Below are 24,206 nucleotides of genomic sequence, written 5' to 3' on the forward strand. Positions count from 1 at the left end.
GTGCCTGAATGGAGTCCGAGTGAGAGGAGTGTGACCGCAGCACTTGAGCAGCTACTAGAAACATGCACTTGAGCAATTTTCACAGATTTTCCACGGCCACTAACCGCCAGGTTAGAATGACTAAATTAGTATTCTGCAGCTGAGCTGAGAGGAAGTTTTTAGCTTTGAAGGAGAGAATCCTCAAAATTCGACTGATCTGATATTCAATACGTTACCATTCTGAGATGCTAAATGCCTTCCAGAAGTTTCTGTATTTGTGTTTAAACATTCCAGTATTTTGTGGTTATGGGGTATAATCCATCTTCCTGATGTACCCGCTTTCCCTCGGCTTGTCAGGCCCCCGCTTACATCAGTTAGCGATTAGCGTTTTCCTCACCTGACCAGCTGTATCTACAAAGACTGCACTTGTATCCTCTCACAGCAATAATTCAAAGCAATACCAACTGTGATTGTAAGATAAGAGATCTATTGAGAGTCCTATTGCAGACTCAAAGCACTACATGTTTCATAGCTGTGTTGCATTATGGACTACTCGAGCTACTGTCAGCAGAGAAATTGGTCTGGCTGTCTCTTCTTTCATAGATTTCTCCGGGTATGATTTGCCATCTAGAAAGAAATTCCATCTCCTCCGGTCTGAGCGATTGATACATCACAATAAACATCAGCAAATCCTGATGTTTATGCTGAATGTTTCAGTTTTTCCCCACCAAACTCCAGTCAGCTGTGCTGAAAATGTTTCAACACAGAAATGCCTGGCTACATATTAGGGCTGCCACAAACGATTATTTTAATAGTCGACTAGTCACCGATTATTTTTGCGATTACTCGATTAATCAGATCATGCGTCCACTGGACGTAAAACATACAGCTTATTGAACCAGCAGCATCTGCTCTTATATAACTATCATTAGCTTACAGCTTTAAGTGCTTAAGGTCTGTGCTAACTAAAAATAAAGACAAGATGATAGTTTATTAAATTTTAATGAAATTTGCAGATTGCTCCTTGCTATCTAAAATATAACAGGACACCGGAGTATATTCTCGAGCATCTAAGTGACTTATGTATCATGTTTAACCTGAGTAGCGAAAGACTGCGGTGGGTTTGAAAACGATCTGCCAGGAGTCCGGTGTTCTCACGGCTCTAGTGACCTTGCCCCCGGCTAGCTATCGAGCTAGTGGGTAACAGACGTCTCCGAAAACGTCGGAGCGCTTTTGAAAATATGCGGTGTCTTGATAAACTGAGCAGATATTTGAGGTTTACACAGCTACATTCTCGCCTGAAAATATGTTAAACGTTTATTTTGTGACCCAGAAAGAATAATAAGAGTAAAGTTAAAACTAAGCAGCTGCCGCCATTGTTGGAAACTGAGCTGGGCTGCGCTATGAATTCTGGGACACAACTTCTTCTTCTTCGGGGTTTAACGGCAGCTGGCATCCTTGTACATGCAGTGCTGCCATCTTCTGTTTCAGTCCGTTATTACACTCTTAAATCCTGCTACTTATTCCTGCGTCTTTTGTGATCTTACAAAGCTTCAAACGACGCGTCGACTATTAAATCAGTCGTCGACGATTTTGATAGTCGACGTAATCGTGACTAGTCGACTAATCGTGGCAGCCCTACTACATATTGATAGGAGAAAGAAACTGTAGTCCATCAGTCCACTACATTAAATGTACAGTGTGATTCTGCCTCTATTACAGCGTTTGAATATGAAAAGAAACTGTGGCAGGTGCCTCATTACAAAAATTGCCAGAATTATATGATTAACATTCAGTTTTACAGAGGCCTGCCTGATTTGACCAGACCCTGAAACAATGAAAGCCAACTCAAGGGCAGCAGCAGATGTCCTGCAGAGTCCTGATAAGTCCACATATTTAGTCAAAGACAACAGCACGCTTTGTAGTCCGTCTTTGTGTTTGTCTGTGTTTATCTTGTAATAACACTACAGTTTTACACAGCATGTCTGCTATTCTATCTGGCCCCGAACTTAAGAAGACGGCTGAGGCCTTTTGTCTTAGGCAGTGCTACAGAGGAGCGGCTGTTGAATGTGGTTCACGTGGTCCTGGGCAGTTTGAGCTGAATGAATTAGCGGGCTCTAAAGAGGCACAGCTGCTGCAGAGAGAAGGGGCTACGTGTGAATTCATGTTCCTTAGCAACCCGTGGTATCTAAAGGTCTTGATCGGCTCACTTGGCAGCCATCAGTGAGCTTACAACAGATGCCTTTTGTTTATTGAGACACAATAAAGTTATATTTATAGTCTTGCTTGGTTGTGTTTTTCCAGTCAAACAAACAGGAGTACTAGTGAACACAGAAAAAAAGCATCCATTTCAGGTATCTGTGGGTCAACGGTTACGTTTTGGAAACGCTGAATTCACAGCTGGTTTAACTTCTGAGCGAATATCAAGACTACACGGTATCCAAGTATCTCTCCTCTTCGTGGTACTTCTTCCTCTCCAAGGTAACATGCGCAGCACTCGTTTAGGCAGCATCATGAAGTCAAGCTCAGCTGTAATCCTGGCAGATCAGCTCATCTCAGTGCCAGCCCACATCGGCTGATGTCTCAGCTGATAAACGTCTATACATCCAATTGGCAAATCCCATACAGGCCATAGTATTTAAGCTGCTTCTGCTGCTGCTGCAGAAGAGCAAACTCAGGTAGGCCGGAGTGTTGCGGTGGTTAACACTGTTGGTTCACAGCAAGAAGGTCCTGGGTTTAAATCCACCACCTGGCCAGAGTATTTCTGTGTGGAGCTTGCACACCCATGTTTGTGGGTTCTCTGCAGGTACTCTGGCTTCCTCCCACAGCCCAAAGACATGCAGTCGGTGCGGCAAGGTTAACTGGTGACCCTAAACTGCCCATAGGTGTGAATGTGAGTGCAAATGGTTGTCTGTCTCTGAGTGCTAGCCCTGCAAGACACTGATAACCTGTCCAGGGTATATCCTCCCCTGTAATCCTGAAATGAATGAAGCATGGATGGATGCGTGTGTGGGTAACCTATCAACATACTCAGGATATGTACTTTAATGCAATTCTTAGATAGTTCATGAAACACAGTGATGGCACTGCTTTAAACACAGCAGCAGCATAAATATTGCCTTCACTATAGAAAGTCTTAAGGTTGCAGCTGGCTAAAAAAATGTTTCTTGTACCAGCTCCACTTAAAAATGCTGAAATGCATGATAACTTACTGCTAGTCCTACTTGATTTGGATACCAGTCGCCTGCTGTTCAGATAGCTTCTTTGCAGAAGCCCCCCCAACATTGGCCACTGCACTCAGACTATATGGCTTAAGCTTTGAATTTACTTTTGACCAAATATCGACTATTTCCCCACTTAGTGGGCTTTGTTTAAGGCTTGCTGTTTGTTGAAGCTATCAGAAAAACAAAGCTGCCTCGAGCAGCCCGTCTCAGTCGTCCAATTACCTCAGGAACACAAATCCTGGAGTATGCTCATGTCCTCAGAGCCCGAGATGTGACCCCTCAATGTAAATAACTCTTGTTGACTACAGTCTAACAGCTGCCTCCGCTAAACCCGTTCTTGTGCACACAGCTTTATACTTTTGTTATCAGTGAAGAGGTTGTTTTAAAAGCCTCATAGGAGCCATTTTGCCAAAGGTCAAGGATGTCTTATTATGAACAAACAGGGTGAAAAGCTTGTATTCCTCTGCCCAGGAGTGCAGAGGGTTGTTTATCCCACTAATGACAGCACATGTGTGACAGGTCCGATCGCTCGTCACAGTACACAGACAGATAATACCGTCATACTGCAATGAACATCTCTGCGGTCTCATCATTTCATTCAGGTGGATGACGAGAGGTTTTTTGTTCAACTCAAGCAGTTTCCCATGCTAATCGAATTTTATGTGTCCAGAACACTATTCAAATATTTGCTCCGTGTCTAGTGGGTACATCACTTCCTTGTTCTGTGGAACACCCGCAAAAGCTGTTCTTCAAATGAAATGTTCCTGTGAGGTAACAGCTGAGCTGTATTGTGCCATATAACCCGCCACTCGCTGGAACCTCGGCCGTTCATTCAGCTGTGCAGAGATTTTGAACCATGTGCTGCATAAAATGATGAAGACTAATATCCAGGCTATACTGCTTCATATACAAAGGCAACATATTGCATTAGCAGTGTGTGCAGAATCACTTTTCTGCTGTGATACACACTTTGTGTCCAAAGCCTCAGACCCATCTCCAAGGGGGACTAAAACAAACCCTGACCGGTGTTTGCACATGTCATTGACCCAGATCTCCACTGATACGCCCAATTTTAGCACCATGGAAACACGATGAGGCTGTATCATTCAAAGCACAGGTAGCCCACATACCAACCCACTCTCTGCACTTGTTGCCATGTGAAGTCCAGCTTGAAGCTCATCCTGGGAAACATTAGAGAAAACACAACCTCGCACACAGAGTTACTTTTGTGACTTTACGATAGCCCATCAAGCCTTTAAGCAATGTGGGAACATGGGAATAACAAACATGCAGACTGGTGTAGGGTGTAACGTCAAACACCAGATCCTTACAGGTTTACATTTCCACTCAAGCTTATCACAGTTTATTTATGCACCTATTAGAAGTAAATGAGCATTAATGTACTGGTGTACTTTGGATCACTCACCAGAATCATTTGTTAAGAAAACACAAAGCGGACTGTTTAGCTTCAGCTCGTTCTCTCGGGATAACTGCAAACATTACCAACACAGGGCGGATAAATAAAATCCATTTCATCTTTACCAAAACTTCACAGGTGGAAAACGCTTCTCCTTTTCTTCTTTTTCAGATGTTTCTCTCTGTAGATCAGCTGACAGCGTCATTTAAAACACTGCCAACAAGCCTGGAGGGCAATGACAAACAACTTCTTAATGATGTTTACATAGCAGTGTCTGGATGATGCATTTAATCGCACTGACTCATGACAAAATGCCATTTCAGTCTAATGTAACTGCAACAGTGAAATGAATCACACGATAACGGCGACAATTAATCACATGCATTATCATTTCGGCAAGAAGGCTTTACGCGTTACAGTACAGGTACAAGAACAACATGCTGTGCCTCTTACAGAGTCACCCAGAGTGTTACGTTTCCTCTTATTACTCATCTCCAAAGTTGCACACATGTGTGACAGATGCAGTCAGATCATATAAAACTCAACAGGCACCGACTGCTACGGTAGCTGTGGCTGCTACTCTACCTGAGGGCAGGTACCAGGAAGTCACTGCATCGCTGGTGGCGACCAAAAGATCAGAAATGTTGTTAAGGAACATCGTGAGAGATCTGTTGGTCTGTGACTGCTCAGATCAGTGTCAGGTGATCCCGTCCAAAAAACAATTTACTTTGGATTAGCTCAGGTAGGCTTTTTTCCCTCCTTTAGCTATACTACTGACCGCTAAACACTGAGCAACGATTACCATCAGTGGCAATCGTATTTTCACTTTTGTTAGAGAAAAAAACCTTTTATCTTAATGAAGTCTACTAATAACAACTTGATTGATTCTTATCAAATTAAGAAACAAGTATCAGAAGAAGCTGATAAAACAACAAGTTCAGTTTCCACGGCACACACACCACACCAGGCTGGACTGCTATTTTTCCACGTCTCTTTTTTTTAGCTGATGTTTTATAAGGTTTAGGCACAAACACTGCTAGATTACAAGAAAAAACGATCTAGGTTTGGGTGAAATGCACCCTTTCCCGACACAAACCACATGCTAGAAGTTTAACTTCTTCCATCTAAGAGCTCCTTCTTCATTTTCATCAACAACTCCTGCAAAGATGATGACTTTGACTTTGCTCCCAGGGTCTTTCTCTGAGGGATGTCCACTGAGTCCACCAGCCTACCTTTGACATTGACGACGTCCAAGAGACGCACAGAGGGTTAAAATGTAACGTCGAGGGTTCCTGACGAATGTTCAGGACAAAGTGGGAGAGAGACCTCATTCGAAGGAGTTTGGAAATAATGCCTTTCTGAGAGCTTGCTGCATTATGTCTGAAAGCCCCATAATACTAATCCTGTCAAATATTGCCTGAGTTTTATAGCACCAATCAAAAAATGTTGGTCACTCAAAAGTCCAAGCACATTTCTAACAGCTTACTTGCTTTCCAAGCGGCTCAACAAACTGTAATACAATAATGTAACTCACCACCAGTTCTCCTTTTTAACTGAAATACTGATTGGCTTCAGTATCAGTTTGGCAGATTTTTATGCTACAGAGGAACTCCATGTTTTCAACCTTGTGCAAAGGTAGCTTTCCATGACCCCTTCACATGTTACACTCTCTGAAAGAAGACCTTCCCCCTGGCTTTAAGCTAACTTTCTTCTGATTAGCTCCCCCTTGCAAACAGAAGTAACAGAAACGGCACACAGCCAGGTCTTCTGCTCTCATAGCCAGCAGTTGGTGCTTTAGACGACCGCATGTTTTAAAAAAGGCCTGAAATCAGTGAGTTTTGAGCTCTTGGGCCACAGGGATTACTTCTACAGTTCAGACTCTTATCTCATTATTTAAACTTAGCCCATGTTTAATATGTGCAACCACCACTGAAACAGTTTACAACTGGTCCACTTAGAAAGCCAACCTGAAGCAAATAACGATGTTTTTAAACAAGAAAATGTGCATCCAAACTGGTTTCCACTGAAGGAAATAGAAAGTGCAACTACTGGACCCCTTGTGATTTGTATAAATGTATAAAAAAACTGAACTGAATTGACAGGACAGGTTTCATAAAATAAAAAAAATAAAAAAAGAGCGAGTGAACAAAAACTATATGAAATATTCATTCCCCACCGAGTCCACAGTCATGTCTTTATAATGGCCAGCAGATTGGACAGAAACAAAACGGATTAAATTTGAAATTACATTAAACGGAATAAAGTCACCTGCAAATGAGAAGCTACAAATGATCATAACATAACTACCAAATGAAATGTGCTCAACAGCTCAGAGCTTAACCTGCTGCAGAGTGACGCCTAAATAATTCACACTGGGACGGCCTGGTAGTGAAAGGTGAGACGTGGATAGGATGAAGTCTGACTGACGTCATCCACTACGGCCCACTAGTCTTACCACATTCTCTTCACGGAAGGGATTACACAACAGTAATCAATAAATAATAATATCACAAGGCTGCGCACAGCGGAGCACAATGCTGTCCCTCGATGCCTCTCTGTTAGAGAAAGAGAGCAGGCTGGTGGAGAGGCGTAATGACATGCAGCGTGTATTGACTGAAGCATGCGAGATGCTATTCAGTACTGACTGGAAGTCATCGTGTGGGCGCTGCCTTGAAGGTGACCTGTCACGAGAGCTGATGCTTTAAGTTAGAGGAAGCAACAGCTATGTGTGCGACACTGATGCACGCTCTCAACAATGCCACCTGACCCAGAGACATACGTTCCTGTCACTATACTCTCCTACACACAAAAAGAAAAAAACAAAACAGAGGCTGCTGGTGCGTTCAATAACCTGAGGCAGATCCCGTGACATTACCGAGCCCCAGTCCAATTCGACAAAGTTACGAATCTTTACTTTGTGATATAGCTTCTCTTTGCATTCGGATACAGAATCCAATTCAGCTCGAATGCAACCAGACGCTGCGTCGAATCAGCCGCAGACAGTGGCCCACTTTCAGTCAATCGGGAGCACAGAAGTGGAGCTCCCACACACTCGGCAGACTCAATTACGCAACCGACTCAGCAAACGCTGTTTGGATGTGCTCTGGTGCTTCACACCTGAGAACAGCAGCCTGCAGAGATTCAATTTTAGAAAGCATAATCTGTTCCCCAGCAGCTCTCGCTGTGCTCGTGCAAACACGTAAACAGTGAGAGACGCAGAGCAACGATTTTAACTTTCTTTTTTAAACAGGCACATTTTCCAAAAAGGCTCACATGCAGAAGAAAACATCACTGCAAAGGTTCAGAAATTAATGCCTGCTTTTTCAAATTTAGAAAGAAGCACTTTCTATCAATGGCTGTGGGTTGTCATGGAAACAGTTATACTTTGATTGGGGGGGGGGGTACCCATAATGCTTTGGACCGGCCTTAACTTGCCTGTCATGACTAAGTGTCGGCCTCTGAGGCTGAAAGATGAAGCCACCACAAAGACTCCCACATTAAAATTCTAACTTTAGCTAATTTCCCCCCCTCTCAACAGTTCCACCATTAGAGGAACGCTGACACACACACACAGCTGTAGCTGCGAGCTCTGTTGGGCCTCACAGACACTTCAAAAACTCACTGCCATGCACTTCAGGACCACGTTTGTGAATTTTACAGCATTTTAACTGAGTTATCAGACAAAATGATGGCTTTCGATGTGGTTCTGGTGACTAAAACTCTATTTTTTATTGTTATTTGTAAGGTGTAACCTGTGTTTGTGTGGATGAAAGCTAGCATCAGCTGCTCCTTCACACGTGGAGACTTCTACCTCCAAAAACCAAGATGGTGGTGGCAAAACAGCTGAAATGGAGGTCTCGAAACAGGATGTCGCAGTGGCTATGATGGCAACCTTTTTCTGTACAGTCTGTGATTAAAGCTGAGGTTATGAATCACTCCCAGTTATCATATGCTTGCCTCCTGTACTCACTCAAACACTGCTGTACCTGCAGGTTCTTACTAGCAAGCAATTTGCAGTTTTAACTCAACTATGAGGAACATCGAGGACAGCAAACATCGTCGCTGTTGGCAAAACAAAGGCAGGCGTGACTGCAGACGAGAAAAAGCAGTTACAGTGAAAAAAGATGACAAAACTAAAGTCTGCAGTTGAAGGTAAGACCATAAAATACCGAGTAACAGCTTTGGTCATTATTACAGTTAAATTATTTCAGATGCACTGTGAAAGCAGTTTGTGTGCAGGACTCTGCACAACTGTCAGAACTGCTCCATGGTCGTTTAAAGTGATGAGATCCAGGAATAAAATCACTCAGTATCCTTCTTAAAACATCAGAGAATTCAGTATTTATTGTTAAGAACAGTTTTGATCTGTACAGGCATCTTTGAACAAAAGAAAACTAGACGTAATGTCAAACGAGTTCTGAGTAAAGTTCAAACACTGAATAGTCCCAGAGCCCTGGGACATGAAATCACACAAACGCTTTCCATGGGTCCAAACGTTTGCTAGGGAAAAGTTCTGTTGGAGAGTTTTCTAACATCAACCATGAAGAGGAGACTGCGAGCTTTATAAGACGTGACTTAGCTCACATTTCTGCAAGAACATCACACACGTGAGCCACGAAACAGCCTTATGTTTACAGCAGAACATTTGTTCGACTTACATATTTGATAATAACTATATTCAGATTCCAAATTCCACGACTATATCTGTAAATTTGGGTTAGACGTGGTTTTTACCAAAATGTTATGCAAACCTGGTGCATGTAAAGCCTAAAGCAAACAAAAGCCACCCTATCAAAACAAACCTCTCCCATATGAAAACTGACGTGCTGTTTTATTCGAGTTGTTTCTGATTTACAGTTGATTACCATTTTGTATATTTTGTTGCCATCAACACACAGAACAATGTTGTAATGCACAAAAGAGCAGCCATGCTCTGAGTCCGTTTTATTAGTAAAACATGTCGAGCGATTTAATTTTGCATTCAAACTTCACACTGAAGAAATACACAAAACTTTTCAATAAGTAATTTAAAATTCACAAAACTGAATTTTATGGACAAATATAATGACGTGTTTTCCTTTAACAGGCTGTGTTAGTAAAAATAATAAGTTGGGCCTCTTTGTGAGTCCTGATGACAGCCTTGCTAGAGACTAACACCAATACCAGGTAAGACTGCATTCTGATCGCACAACAAGAAAAACGCCGTGTTCTAATTTTCGGAGGCGTTTGACCTTGATCCCAGAGAAAAGGAGCTCTTCCTGCTGTCTTAGCTTGTCCCTCTTTAAGTAATTGGATTAATCTCAGGGCTTTAATTAGAACGATCAGGTGGTCAAAACCAGAAGAGGCTGCAGGATCAGGGACACAGCTTAACCCCCATAGTAACACATAGGTATATATACACACACACACACCCAAACACGACACACCATGCTAATAATAATTGTGCAAAGACGAGGAACGAATTCCTCATCACACTGCTGGCACGGCTCACTTCCTCATTTCTTGCTGTTGTAGAAAGGAGGGGGTGTGGGGACGTGGATGGGTGGGTTACTGTCATCTTATTGTTGTTAAAAACTCTGCCTGACACCACACAAGCACTGAAGCTGGCCTACATTCAGAGTATGAACCTATACAGAAGCTCCACTGTTTATTAACAGAACAAAAGGTCCCTGGGGTCTCGTGGAGAGAACACTACACCACCAAAACACATCTTTGAAATTCAGCCGGCCTGTGCGTTTTGCTTATAGCCAGCAACCGCCCTGTCAGATGGATGCTTTGCCCCCGGGGGGTCTGTGCAGGATATTTGGAATAGTGTGGCATGTGGAGCACGAGAAACCCAAATATCTGATCAGATACAAACAGTGTGTAGAAAACAAGTATTTGCACACCTGCTTCGAGTGTATTTGGATACGTTTGTACTATTACTAAAGTACTTCAGGCACTGGTAACAGTACACAGAATTCAAAATAATGCAGAATTATGTTTTACAATCTGGAAGCTAAGAAGTAAAGCTTTAAGTGGACAGTATGGAGCACAAGCTACAATATTTGCCAAATTTGCCCCCCCCATAGAGATACCATCTATGGGGCCTGGTGCCACCCCATGCCCCATCCTTTGGACACGCCCCTGGTGGGACCTTAGTGATGGCATACAGGACAATACAAAAGAAAAAAAATCAATTCATTGATTTCTCGAGGCACAGCTGCACGCTCTGTTTAGTAATGAGGGGAAACCCCACAACTTTCCTCTCCTCCAGCTAAGCTGCTCCCAGTGCAAACACCTCCCTGCAATTTACTGCTATACAGGGCGCAGGTCAATGCGCGAGGAGCCGGGGACATCCTGGTTGTTACGTCGTAATCAGAAGACACAGCTGCGCGTCTCGAGACCCCTATTCTAATTACAGGAGTGACGTAACTGTGAGCAAAGAATAGGCTGGTACCTGATAACAGAGCGTGAGCAGCTCACAGCCAAAGACCTGAACAAAGGCGCCGAAACATCTCAGATATGACAAATGTTTGCTCCTTACCGTAAAAGGCATTTCGCGTTATCTGGCCACCCATCGCTTCAGTCTTCTGCCGTGCGCGTATGGCCGGTGTGGATTATTCAGATGCTCTCGTGGCACAGCCCAGCGCTCGTGACATGATTGCATCCAAAAGGTAGCCTATCGCTGCTCTGCTCCGGGTACATGCAAACAGCAGAGAGCGGACCCACACCTCCTTATTATTGTGAGCGCACACACACACGTCCGTGAAGGCAACTCCCCCCGTCCCCGTCAGCCTCATTCAGTAAGAGCTCTCCGCCTCGGGTCCCACTCACTCACGCTGTCATTTACATAGAAGGTGGAGACTCGGACATGAGCGGTTTTAACGCTGTCACTGCCGCACAGAGCTGCCATTTATGGGCCACGAGGCTGGAATAAAACATGGGGGGATATAAGGGTGAGCGGGAGGTAAGGCGCGAGGGCACAGTGTGACCACACAGGGTTTATTTCCTCAGCTGATGAAGGAGAAAAGTTTCCTTTAAAAACAAACAAACAAACAATGAAAAGAAATCCATCTTAACCGCATAATGACATTTACACATCCCCATTGGTGTGACGAGGAAAGTGTGGGTGGGGCAAGGATTAAACAGGAAGTAGACCCTGACAAACACAGGCTGAGCTATTGTGTATGTGATAAGGTTAAAAAATGTCAGGTAATATTTTGCATAAACCGTTAATGATGTCAGACCACGTGTTCACCTCTGGGAAAAGCTCGTTTTTGGACTGTTTGGGTCCAGCACCCGCTCCTGCTTGTGTGTGCAGATGTCTAATCAGCTACAAAGTCTTCATGTGCTGTATGAGTAACATATCAGTAATCCTAACCCTCTTTGACCCACGATCCACCAAACCCACACACCTGGAGATACTACACATCAGACTGGGTCACTTCCCAGATGGTGAATGTAGTCTCCACTCAGGTGTGCCACAATTGTCCTCAGCTACCAGTAAGAGAGTTAATGCGAGACTAAAGAACAGAAGTTTCTATTCATGTTTAGGAATTTTGGAGAGACTTCAATACATTGAGTAACAATGTTTAGCAGAAGTGCAGGAAGTCTGGATTTCTAACGATGATTGGGGAAGTTGTGTTACGCAATGTTCTGCTGGGAAACCTTGGGTCCTGCCACACATGTGGGCGTTACAATGACACGTACCATCTACCTAGGCATTGTTCCAGACCATGTAGGCTCCTTCATGGAAACGGTACTCCCTGATGGCTGTGGCCTCGTTCAGCAGGATAATGGTTCAGGAATGGTTTGAGGAGCACAGCAATGAGTTCAGTCCAATCGAGCATCTGTGGGATGTGCTGGGATGTGCTGGCCTCACCTCACAATTTAGGGGACTTGAAGGATCCGTTGGTAACATCTTGTTGCAGATACCACGGCACACCTTCAGGGGTCTCGTCCATGCTTTGATGGGTCAGGACTGTTATGGCAACAAAACGGGGGCCAACACAGTACTAGGCAGGTGGTCACAATGTTATGCCTGATTGGTGTGTAGTAAGTTATGCAGCATATGTTCTTTGGCTAAATCTGTGATAAAGTTTGCAGTCCCAACCTCTAAGAGGGTGTGCCGTGCCTTCCTATTAAATGATATAATCTCCACTCTTAATTCACCATATTAGGCCATGCACTGCAAGATGTTACTGTCTGACAGGTTTAGTAATTAAATAAATGAACTAGATAAGAGGAGTAGCCTATGGCCTATCGTTCCACATTTCATAGTTTAAAAATAAGAAAGCGATACACGTCTGAGGCTAAGTTTGGGTCCAGAGGCTCACAGAGCAAGTGGCCACATTCTTTACTCTCAGCACTCAGTCTTTCACCTTCCATGCTTCCTTATGTGCCTCAGGCCCCTGGCAGACAGACTGGGTGACCCCTCAAGAGTCAGTCCTCTGACTTCAGCTGTCATCACCTATCCACGGTGACCTCGCAGCCCTCAGTCCCAGACACCAGTGTTTACTCTGGGCCTGAAGCTGCAGGCGTTTAGATAATGGCAGGACAGGGTGAGAGAAATGAGATATATGAACCGGAGTCTAATAGGTGAATGCCAGGAATTCATCATTCAAGGGTATCTTGGATTTTTGTTCATTAACACTTTCCACCCCGGAGGCGGCTGTATCTGTAATTAAAAGACAACCATTTGCCATTTTTAGCACGGCAGTGAAGACTTCAGCCAGCCTTCTGATCCACAGAGCTCGAGGCTGCTCGGTTTGGCCTCGTATTTGCAGAGCTGTTACAGACTGAAATCGAGGAAGCTTCTGAGGTGGAAATAACCACGGTCCAAGCTCCAACAACACCTTTAGTACACAGACCACCGGTATCAGCTGTTTGCATTCTTCATCAAAATCATTTGGCCCTGATTAACTCAAACACGCTGCCTGTCCATCCATTTTCTATTGCATGTCTATGCCTGGGTCACACGGGAGGCAGTGTAGGGAGAGATGCTTAGACCTTCCCGCTCCCAGCCTCTTCTGCCTGCTCTTCTGGAGGAACAACAAGGTGTTTGCAGGTCAGTCGAGAGTTGTAATCTCTCCTGTCCTGGGTGTGACATGTCCAAAACCCCTCACTCAGATATCCAGGAGGCACTCTAGTCAGAAGCCCAGACCACCTTAACTGGTCCCCTTTGATTTGGGGGAGTCGTTGCTCTGCTCTTTTTCACCCTCTCAGAGGCTGAGCTCAGAAACCGTTCAGAGGAAACAAGCTTCCTCAGAACGGTGAAGTTTGGTATTAATCAAAAGAACCAGAAGAGTGTTTACTTCCTTTACACCAGTACAGAATCAGTGAATTTCCATCATGTTAAACATTAATTAAAACATTTTATTTCTCTGTGAAATATTAAATTACATTAAGTGATGCATTCAGGTAGCCTACTAGCTGTATAGCACGAGTGAAATATTAAGCACTCGCTATGCTTAATGTCACAATTATCATTGTGGATTTGCAGTTTAATTAAATATAAAGATTTATTCTCCTTTTAAATGCTCAAGCTCGATGTCAGAATTAAGGACAGTGGAGGAAAACTCATTTCCAGCCTGAGTTAGAAGAAACACTTTTTAAACACATAACAGTTTATATGTAAATGAACTGTGTTAAAACATCGCTGGAGTTTGTAAGCAGCATTTATTTGACACTGTTCTTTGTGAAAAATCTATAATTTTATCAAGAAAAAAAACAACTTTTAAACCAACTTTTTCCCAGTAAGTTGCAAAGACATGACACAGATGATCCTTTTGGCTCGCTGAGCATAAAACAACTGTCAGCAAAATGCTGTACGTTGTTGTTTATGTTTAAAGATTACTCTCTAAATCACGCAGGTAATAATATTTACATGTCCCCGTTTCCCCATCATTTTTAATGATTACCACCACGTAACCATAACAAATACTAAGGCCTGCCTGGGCGGTTCATCAAAATAAAATCAGGACCTCAACCTCAAGGTTTAGTTTTCTAAATGAGATGCTGGAGACGCACACATGGTGTGCACATTTGAGGTAAATACAGTTGCTGGAGAGTATTTGCAGCACAATGAGAGGCCAACCACATTTGGTTTCAAGTATCACCTCTGCTGACAATTGCAAAAATCTGGATTTTAAAGAAGAACTCAGCTAAAGAAAGACTTCTTTCAACAGAGAGAAAAAAAAATCTCTGAGCTAAATCGATAGTTATAAAACAGATCAGGGGACAGAAAATGACTGTATTTCACTCAGATAAGTGGTGTCTGTGGCTCAGGACAGCAAGTTAAGAGAAAACACATTTCCTCTATCTTACAAATATCCCTGCAAACCCAGCAATAAAAGTAACACCCACAAGTCTGCTGAGTTTTAAAAGTCCCAAGGGATGACATCATCGCGCTAAGGTATAACAGCTATTTGTCACGCAAGGGACATGGCTGTGAAAAGAGCGGCGACTGGAAGTTGGCCAGATGAGTTTCAGGAAGAAACGTCAGACCAGCGCTTCGTGTAACCTCGCAGATACACACCAGAGGAAAGGCCTGCAGAAAAGTGCACTTCCTCACCTTGTTTGACACCGCTGCTGTACACGAATGCATTGCTAGAACATCCTTCCTTTGTACAGTAACTCTTTCTTCCTGCAGTCACTGCTCTGTCAGCCTTAACCTTTAGAAAGAAAGCCTCCTTTGGCCCACAGTCCTGTCTGCAACAGGGTCGAGGTGCATCTTTGAGAGTCTGTACATAAACTTGCATTACATAACTTGGACTATGTGGCGATTCACGGTTCGCTGCACTTTAGTCGGCATCAGATGGGTGTGTGCGTACAGCTACAGCTGATATTTACGGCCTATCTGATGAGAGGCATGTTTCATGTGAACCTCATGAATTCTTCGGGCCTTATTAACACTTCTGTTCTGTTTAGGTTTGGTCTGTTTTTTAAATAACTCAGAAACAGGATGATTCTAAAGTGAAACAAGAAAACGGGTACTTGGATGGATTACTCGTCTTCATGTGTTCCTGATTCTGTGCTGGATGTTTTCACTTTTAGAAGTGCAGAGTCAGCATCTTCAGAAGCCACCAATGACATTGTTTATGAACATTAATACCACAGATGGTTTAAAATTAAAGCGTTTTAAACCTGCATTCTGTCTTATGACCAGCAGGGGGCAGCTCCTCTGGTTGCCAAAAAAAGTACAATTAGATGTAAATTCATGAGAAAACAACCCAATCTCTCACTTGATTTGACGCCTCAGTAAACACTTATCACATATGTTTATGCTCTCTCTTGCTAGTTTCAGGTTTTATTTAATATAACAAGATACTGAACTGGTTAATTCTGGTCCCATTTAGAGGACAAAAGACCAGAAACCAACACCCTTCATTTCTAAACCAGATCCAGATCTCATCAGGTTTGGTGTAATAATCCTAGATGTTTTATGGCTACCAAAACTTGAGATTTCAGAATGGGATACAACATATGGTGATGCCCATATTTCAGCTTTGGATGCGTAACAGCTGCTTTGTGGCATTATGTTTGTTGCTTCAAATGTTCAGATGATCACCCCTTTTAAATGTAAGATGTCCACACTGACTAATATGCTTTTTGGTTATTGTTTCTTGAAGAAATGGTAGATATAAAATAAAGGTTTGTTATTTTTTACTCTGCACCTCAACAGGATTAAATGGAGTGAAAAAAAAGCCTCGATTGAATTTGTTTGTTTCTCTCATAACAAAAACAGAAAAATATGTAAAGAGCAGCATCATTATGACTTTAGCTACACCGAAACACACTGCTGAGATAATCAAGAGCAGGATGGACCCGAATTAAGGTCTCTTTCTCTAGTTTCTTGCTTTTCGCCTTCTTTCTGCGTACATTAACCAGAAATTAAAGGATTTCTGGTTAATGTACTAAGGACTTCCTTACAATAAATACAGGAAGGACTCCAACGTCCAAGTTCTAGCCAAAAAGAGTCGGGAGAACTACAACCTGCTGAGAGCTATTTGACAGGTATCTACCAATGCCTGTATAAAATCTACATATGATATTGAATACATTGTGGAAGCCTCACATGTGAAATTCAAGGACAGCTGTGGAAAGGTCATAGCTCCCCAACAAAGGGCTTCATTGATTGTACTGCTGTGTCTGTTATTAACAGACTGGCATGCATATAGACGTTGTTTGTGGGTGTTCATTTGTTTGGAGGTTGTATCAAATTCAAACATCCAGCCCGAGTTACAAAGAACGAGGAGTCCTGTGACAGATGGTGTGGCCCGCTCAGAGCCCTGGGGCCACATTCTTAAAGCTTCCCATTACAAAGAGCTGCTGCTTGGGGCAGAATCTGGAAAAAAGTCTTAAGCAGACTGGAAATGATTCACTGGTCAAAGCTGACGGCTGGTCGTTTGCTCCGGTCCGGCCTAGGTAACTTTTTAATGTATTTACTACCAGGTCAAATGTCTATCACTTGTACTTTTCAGTCGCATGGGTAACTGCTTCAGTCGCTCACCTGGAAGTTGAGAAAAGTTTATCTTGGGCCCCGCCCACTTCCTGTTGCTGGTGGATATTTCAGGTGTAGTTGCTTGAAACTGCAGAATGCTATCAACTTTGCGTGGTCTCTGGTTGCCACGTCAAAGCAAACTATTTGTGTTGTGTATGCAGCTTTAGATTTATGATGTTTTATAAGAATTAACATTTGAAGTTTATACTAGATTGTGGAAAAACTGCTATCAGTAGGAAGGAGTGCCTTTTTAGAGGCTTAAGAGTTTCCTTTGCTTTATTAAGCAGGAGAAAATAGTGGAGAGACAAAAGGTAGAGGAAATACCTCCGAATGACAGTGAGTTAATGAAACAGCAGATTAGATGGTGCGGGGATAATGTTTGTAGCCGATCTCATTAAAGATACGCTTACATCTCCCATCCAATGCAATGATGCCAGAAATGAATGTGATTACGAGGCTGAATTACTTGAAAACTGGCAAAAATGTATTCTTGTTAATCGGGTCAGCCGCATCGCCTCGCTGAGGTAAAAGGTTTTGTTCACTTCTTGCTCAGAGTTACTCTGAGAGCTTCCTAAATCACTCTTAAGTGAGGACTCCTTTCTATAAATGTTTATAGTTTATATGTCTACATTAGGAGAACTCTGCAAGAGCTCCCTGAATGTTTGTGAATACAGCCCCTGATCTGAACATCGTGCAGTCAAACTGACATGAAGAGATAGCACGAATACATGCACAAGCTCTGCATGTATTCACGTTCTTCAGCATAGTTGGCTCAAGCTACCTGCTGTAGTTAGATTAACTGTGTGTAAGTGCACCGGGGACTGGTGCTGTTTTAAAGATCCATAAAGTGTAGGGATACCATGCAAACACACAAATGTACTTATTAGTCTATTAAAATACCAGAACTTTTCCTGAAGCACAGGCAGCAGCACACAGCAGGAGACATTATTTCTCAATAGTTTCATTAAAAATGCTCCAAAAGGCACAAAGACCACAAAACCTTTTAGTTTAATAACTGATTTTTACAGCAGAAGTGAGGCCAAGCAGAGCGTGATCTAACTTTAACCTTCACCAAAATCCATCCATCCATCATCCATCCATCAACTATCCACAGTGTTGGGAAGGTTACTTTTAAAATGTATTCCATTACAGATTACAGAATACATGCCCCAAAATGTATTCTGTAACGTATTCCGTTACATTACTCAATGACAGTAACGTATTCTGAATACTTTGGATTACTTAACATATTATCATGCTGTTTACAACAACATGAATGTACTATTGCTGTGTGATTTATTACTATTACTGAAGGTCCGCGACTCCGAACTGTAGTAAAGGGACCTCTGACTAATACGTTGGTTCCGTGTCGGCTCGTAGCCGAAAAATAGCTTTACTTTGTTGTGTGGGTCAACTTTTCTTGTAAGAGACAGAGAGAGGCGTTGAAAGGCTGCTCTAACAGAACTTGTTGTTTTCGGAGGAAAACACGAACACGGTGTACAGTCGAGTCTTAATAGCTTACTTACAACTGGGCTCGTCAGGCACTCTTCTTGGCTGCAGTGGTTATTATTATATTTACATGCTTCCAGCTCCCGTTTTTCCTCGATGACAACTCGTACCCTTTTCTCCCTCCTCGCGCTCACAGATCCATAACGAGTATGGCAGTCCATTCTCCCTGCAACACGGACTACACTGCCCATGATGCTACATTCTGCATTCTGCCTGTTAGCTTAGCACAACAGCAACAACAAAAAGGCGCTCTCTCACCCAGGAAACACGCAGAGCGAGAGCGTTACCCTGTAACCATGGCAACCGCAACGCTGCCGCCTGGAACAACAGCACGTAGCTGTCAAACAAAACCCAAACAGTCCTGACCCGCGACAAAATGAAACAGGAAAGTACCGCAGTGTAATCCATTTATTTCAACAAAGTAACTGTATTCTGAATACCACCTTTTTAAACGGTAACTGTAACGGAATACAGTTACTCATATTTTGTATTCTAAATACGTAACGGCGGTACATGTATTCCGTTACTCCCCAACACTGTCCATCCATCCATCCATCCATCAGCTATCCATATATCATCCATCCATCCATCCATCAGCTATCCATATATCATCCATCCAGCCATCATCCATCCATCCATCCATCCATCCATCCATCCATCCATCATCCTTCAATCATCCATCCATCCATCCATCCATCCATCTATCCATCCATCAACTATCCAGTGACCTCACGTGGTCACTTGAAAACTGCCGGTTTAGAAGAAACTTTTTGTTATAGGAGTAAATTTTGACTATTCATAACAGGGTTTTTTAAATCATGGTTAAAATCATTAATAGTTTCTTATTTAGTTAAGCATTTAGGTGATGGTGTGTGGCACCCTGCACGCCAACTACAGTACATTTGCACTGGGCACCATTTTAATTCTGACATCTGAAGCAAATGTATTTCTTTTTTTTAATAAAGTGTTCGTGGTGCAACCATCAGCACTAACGTGGCCACAGATCTGATATAGTGGCTGATGATTAACCAGCCCTCATTGCCACATGTCCCAGCACGCTTCACTGTTTAATGGCAGCTGGAGACCAGACCTGACCAAGGTTTCCACGGCAACCACTACTCGAAAGGAATTGCGCATTTCTTACCGGGAATGCATATGTAAGTGCACGGGGACACACACAAACACACCCACAGCCCATTAGCCCAGCTCGACACAGTTTCCATCAACAGTAGCGGTGTGGGGAGACAACAAAACAAAACAGCAGTTTAGTGGTGCGAGCTGTGCACCATAACATCCTGCCAGCAAAACAGAGCTCGCTGCCTCTTTCTAAGTGATTTGTACAGGACTGAAAGGGAATCTGGCAGCAGATGCCAAGAAGCAGAGAGGTCAGCAGAGTGGCTCTCCTGCAGCCGGCATTGTCTGCTGCACAGCACGTGTGTGCAAACAAAACCTCCCATTCAGCGCAGTCTCATATGGGATATCAGCGGAGCCCTTAGAGCGTTCAGGAACAGGATACGATAAAAGAGAGGAGTGGAAACTTCACAGAGCTGTGACACCGTCTAGATCTCTGTGAAAAGACAAAATGAGAAATGCGAAAGCAGACGGGGGGGAAAGGTGAGAGATAGGGGGCATTTGCACAGTCACTGCAGCAAGAGCTGGAATAATGACAGTCTTCCTTTCATAAATTCAGCCTTGTTGCAAATCTCTTTCTCTCTATTCTGAGACATGCCCTCAGCAGGTATTCCAGATAACTACACTCTTAGTTATTAACAAAGGTGAAAGTTAGTTTGAGGGCATAGGGTGTCTGCTGTAATGTAGTACTTTTCATCAGAGTTGGAGCAGAAGAAGTGGGGAGGTGATAATTAGATCTGTCACTCTGCTTTAATATCTCTCAGAGCTGCTCGGCCTTGGGCTGGATGGTTGCAGAGAAATGCCTTATTGTCTCAGGTGCCGAGGATCTGAAAATACTTTGCCTGATAACGCTGCCCCAGAATGTGCTGGTGAGGAGTGATGGATTTCAGTGGGGCATTGCTGAAGCTGTCAAAAGAGCTGAATTATTAATAATCCGGTAATTTAATTTAATACAATATAACTTGTTTTGTACAGTACTACTTATGGACATCTGACAAATTAAAGGAAAAAGGCTTGACTGCTGGAGTCAGGAAGATCGGTAACGCTGGAACGCTGGAATGCCTCCTTATTCCGTGTTAAAACTGAGTCTTTCAGAACATCTGTGCAGATCGCACGCTTCATATTTGACTTCCTGGACTGAGTGACATAGAGAAAGCTGGAATTTCCCGATGTGAGGGTTGCCCTTTCTCCCAGTAGCCAGATATTCTGCATGAAAGTAAAAAACGGAAAGGCAACATGTGATGCACCAGTCTATCTCATTTCTCTACTAAGGCTAAAGCTCCTCCCCTGAAAAACAAGATGATAAGACTTCATGAGCAATCTCTGTGTTCCCTGCAGCTCGCTCACAGGCAGGAGGACATGTGGTTGTAATTCCTCGCAGAGCAGATCCCCAAGACTTTTAAATTGCAATTCCGATCATGACGGGGTGTTTATTGTTAATTACATTAGATTAATACGGGGCAGCTGCCGCATAAGGAAACATATGAATCCATTTGCATGGATTTTCGGCGCCATCAATCAGTGCGCCTGCTGGTTTTGTGGTTTCCCAAACCATACCCTTTGTGAATCAGCACAGTGTATCCCTCTTGGCATTCGCTGGCTCATGTCATGTTTGGAAAATTATACTTCCTGACACTGAGACAGATTACGGGGGCTTTCTTTTATCCATTTACGTTGCTCCCGCTTTATCATTCCTCTCATTTGCCACATTTATAACCTGCGTAAGTATGCTCTCTCTAGGCTTTTCTCCTGCTCTTTAGATCCTCCAGCAGCTGGGCTGAGCAGAAATCAGATCAAAAGAAGACAGAGTTGTTGAAAGTGTTGTGACCGTCCCACAGAGCAGACACAGCTCTGAGGGAAAATCACCTCAATCACTGCTTTATATGTACTCACTAAAACGATAGCCTTTTAATTAGACACTGGAGAGGCCACCAAAGATATTACCTGGGGCTAATCTGTTCCTCTTCTCATGTGGGACCATAACAGAGATAAGCAGATTGAGCTCCTTTTTTTAAGGCCATGTTTTCTTCTTGTTCCCACAGCTCAGAGTATCACTTTCTTTCCAGGAAGAAAGAAAAACGCATGAAGATATCTCGCTTTGCCTGAGCCTGGATGGAAAGAGGAGTCACAGGATCCAGGCAAGATTTGGAAGCTTGAGGGTAGAGAAGAATCTCAAAGTCATGGAAAAACGAAAGTGGATGTGCTACAGTGAGTCTGAGGAAAACATGCTCAGGTTTCAAATATGACCTGTGGAGGATTCACAGGGAGTGGGAAAGAAGATTTAATTAACAGCACATGAAAAACAATCCTTTTTAGAAAGTAAGCAATGCTGAAAACATACATGCTGAAGATGAGAGGGAGATTTGGAGGTTATAGCTATGCACTGATAATTTAGTCATATTAAAATGTGCTTGGGTGGGTTTCTGAACACAGCTGCAGTATATATGTAGCAGCAGTGTGAGCGATAATAAGCTGCAAATCATAGCTGTGATTATTTGTGAACTTATTAAAAATATGCATAAAGCTACAATTTGTTTCAAGGAGTTCCTGTTTTAATAAAAGCATTGCTCAACTTCTCCTTTTATAATTCTGAGTATGCACAGTGTTGACAGCCTCACCAGAACAATCAAGCCAAGAGCCAGCATCGATGCTGACATGCTAATTTGTTAGCATATTGCAGCTGCCGCCTGTGTGAGCACCACAGGTTTACAACAAGATTCAATAATGACAGCATTTAAAAAAATAATTCACAGTATTAATATTAATAACAATTATGATTACAATCACTGAGCAGGTATAACATTATGACAGGTGCAGCGAATCATACGGATTCTCACTGAATTTTGTTTGCGCTCATATTATTGCTAGTAATAACACTAATAGTATTGCTGTAAAAATGATTTGAAACAAATGTAAAGTAAGATTATTTAAAACAAATGAGACCAATTTACAGGCTGTTAATGTTGCGAGCAAACGATACCAGCGCGCACTCTGTGTTTGGACCTGTGGTAATGAAACGAGATGCTACGGCCAGTGAATACACAGAATTTACAGAGAACAAACTAAAACATGGACCGAGCCCAGCCTGGGTACTGAGTCAGCGCTTGAGTTCTCAGAACTGAATTTATGATCTGATATTCCTCTAGACGTTAAATTTGAGCAGCTGGAAGTCTTTAGCCCGGCGACAAAACCAATAATTATAGAAAATTTCTGCAATAACAAAAATGAAAGCCAGAATTCTTTTAAAGATTCTTCACTGTGTGGTTTTTAATATTAACAATTTCATGAGTCATTCAACTGCATTACAATAAAGATAAATGAGTAAAGAAACCCTGCAGGCTGGTTAAGAACTTTACTGCGGCTTTCTCTTTGCTATTATACAAATTTTCCCAGAACAGCTGGGTCATGAGCGCCTTTCTGTTTCCCTGTTGTCACAGTACAAGCAAGACGAGTATGCAAGGCAAAAAAGCAAAAGCAAAACTCTCTGCATAATACTGGAAATAAACCAGAATACTTTATTTTTTTTATCATTTGGATAAATCGAGCTTCAGTAACAGCTGCAAACCAGAGGTATTATTACGGCATTTAGTTTTAAAGCTGAAGCTCCAAACATACACCCGAGTCATTAAAAACACAATCTGGGGGCCTGTTTCTTCTGAAGGGGCCACGCACCGGGCCAGCCCTCGCCGGTGAGGTCTGAGCGTGACTTAAATTACATGCCAGTCCTAATCAAAGAGCATCTCTGTGATTACAAACAAGGAAGAAGAAGAGACATTTATTTAAAAATTATTATTATTATCATTACACAACCAAATAACCAGTTACATGATTCTACCTGTGAATTATCTTTAGTTGCAGAAAACAATAAAAGGTGGAAATGAAAAACCACTGCAATGTTCAGCATGCAGATCAGTTCAGCTTATTTTGATTTACACCAAATCAAGCAACAGTCACCTGGAGGGGCTTTTAGTGTAACATACGATGCAGACGACTGCAAAGAGCCAGGCAATGGTAGGAAGGCGTAGGTGTCACGACCCAAGTGCAGGACTGAAAACTCACATAGACAGAACTCAACCAGGAACTCATGAACTAGGCTGAAACACAGGACGATGGAACACACGGGGACAAAGACTCGGACAATATATGCACACGGGTGACAGGAGACAGGGGAAGCAAAAGTGAACAAAACACACACGGGATGAAGGGCTATCAAAGTGAAACAGACAGAGAAACACCAGGAAGCAGAAAATACACAACCTAACAACTAACATAGTCAAAGAGCTAAACTAAGAACTAAAGGCAAGACTACAAGCAAACAATATAGGATAGAAAGACTTATCCAAACTAGAGAAACCCTGGCCCCAAACCAAGGCACCATGACAAGGAAGGAACTCTCTTTTAACAGGAAGAAACTTTCGCAGAAGCCGACTCGGGAAGGGACAGCCTCGGGGTGATGGGAGAG

General features: G+C 42.8%; 1 protein-coding gene across 5 annotated transcripts in view; it reads right to left on the reverse strand.

Annotated features, from left to right (window-relative positions):
* Positions 1 to 18,841, reverse strand: part of neurl1aa (neuralized E3 ubiquitin protein ligase 1Aa) — a 51,040-nt gene extending 32,199 nt beyond the window's left edge. For 2 of the 5 annotated variants that reach the window (XM_080879497.1, XM_080879496.1), the window contains exon 1: positions 11,147 to 11,405. In XM_080879497.1, coding sequence (XP_080735623.1) covers positions 11,147 to 11,180 — 34 coding nt within the window. In that variant the 5' untranslated portion in view covers positions 11,181 to 11,405. Of the gene's footprint in view, positions 1 to 4,745; positions 4,846 to 5,205; positions 5,289 to 6,154; positions 6,267 to 11,146; positions 11,406 to 18,630 lie in introns of those variants that run through there. The other 3 variants (XM_080879499.1, XM_080879498.1, XM_080879500.1) reach the window with 3 other exon arrangements.
* Positions 18,842 to 24,206: the final 5,365 nt, after the last annotated feature.

Source organism: Rhamphochromis sp. 'chilingali' (assembly GCF_963969265.1).
Source record: "Rhamphochromis sp. 'chilingali' genome assembly, chromosome: 4".
NCBI classification, from domain to species: Eukaryota; Metazoa; Chordata; class Actinopteri; order Cichliformes; family Cichlidae; genus Rhamphochromis; species Rhamphochromis sp. 'chilingali'.